Source organism: Eurypyga helias, unplaced genomic scaffold, assembly GCF_000690775.1.
Source record: "Eurypyga helias isolate BGI_N326 unplaced genomic scaffold, ASM69077v1 Scaffold33254, whole genome shotgun sequence".
Classification (NCBI taxonomy): domain Eukaryota; kingdom Metazoa; phylum Chordata; class Aves; order Eurypygiformes; family Eurypygidae; genus Eurypyga; species Eurypyga helias.
In genome coordinates, this window is record NW_010247456.1 from 1 (window position 1) to 780 (window position 780).

At 63.2% G+C, this 780-nt stretch overlaps 1 protein-coding gene across 1 annotated transcript; it reads left to right on the forward strand.

Annotated features, from left to right (window-relative positions):
* Positions 1-108: 108 nt before the first annotated feature.
* Positions 109-776, forward strand: LOC104508962 (palmitoyltransferase ZDHHC9-like; the record flags this gene model as incomplete). The annotated part of the gene is made up of 3 exons (XM_010150736.1): positions 109-246; positions 387-435; positions 713-776. Coding segments are annotated over 3 exons (251 nt in total), but the record flags the coding sequence as incomplete, so codon positions are not given.
* Between the last annotated feature and the right edge of the window lie 4 nt (positions 777-780).

Consider the following 780-nt stretch of genomic DNA (forward strand, 5'->3'; position numbering starts at 1 on the left):
GGCCCAGGGCATCCGTGTCAGCCTTGGAGACCTTGAGCTCGGGACACGGGTCCGGAGCCAGGCGGGACCGTGCCGGGGCGGCGCTGACTTCCGTCTTGGCTCTCCCAGAGCGCTTCGACCACCACTGTCCCTGGGTGGGCAACTGCGTGGGGAAGAGGAACTACCGCTACTTCTACCTCTTCATCCTCTCGCTCTCACTCCTCACCATCTACATCTTCACCTTCAACATCGTCTACGTGGCGCTGAGTGAGTCCGGCTGCGGGCGGGGGCTGGGCTGGCCGAGGGGGGGACACGGATGGAGGTGCGAGCCCAGGAGTGACGGAGCAGGGACGGGAGTTGGGCTCCATGTGATGTGCCAGAGGAAAACCGCCTCTCTGTGTTTCCAGAATCTCTGAAGATTGGGTTCCTGAACACGTTGAAGGAAACCCCAGGGACATATCCTTCCACGGAGCAGGGGGTGGCCTCTCCAAAGCAGGGGGGTGGCTGGAGCTGCTTTATGGGGGGACGGAGGTTCCTCTCAGGGCATTTCCCCCCACGCTTACGGGGCGAGGGGCGACTCTGGCGCGTGGGAGGAGGGCGAAGCAGAAAACCCTGTCTGGGAGAGGAGAGGTTAGGGCAGTGCGCCTGGGGGGGTGGAACAGCTGCGGTGGGGCCAATCCCAGGCCCTTCCCAGGTCATTCCCAGGCTGTTCCCGGTCCTTAACGCTTCTCACTGTACTGGAGGTGCTCATCTGCTTCTTCACGCTGTGGTCGGTGGTGGGGTTGACGGGGTTCCACACCT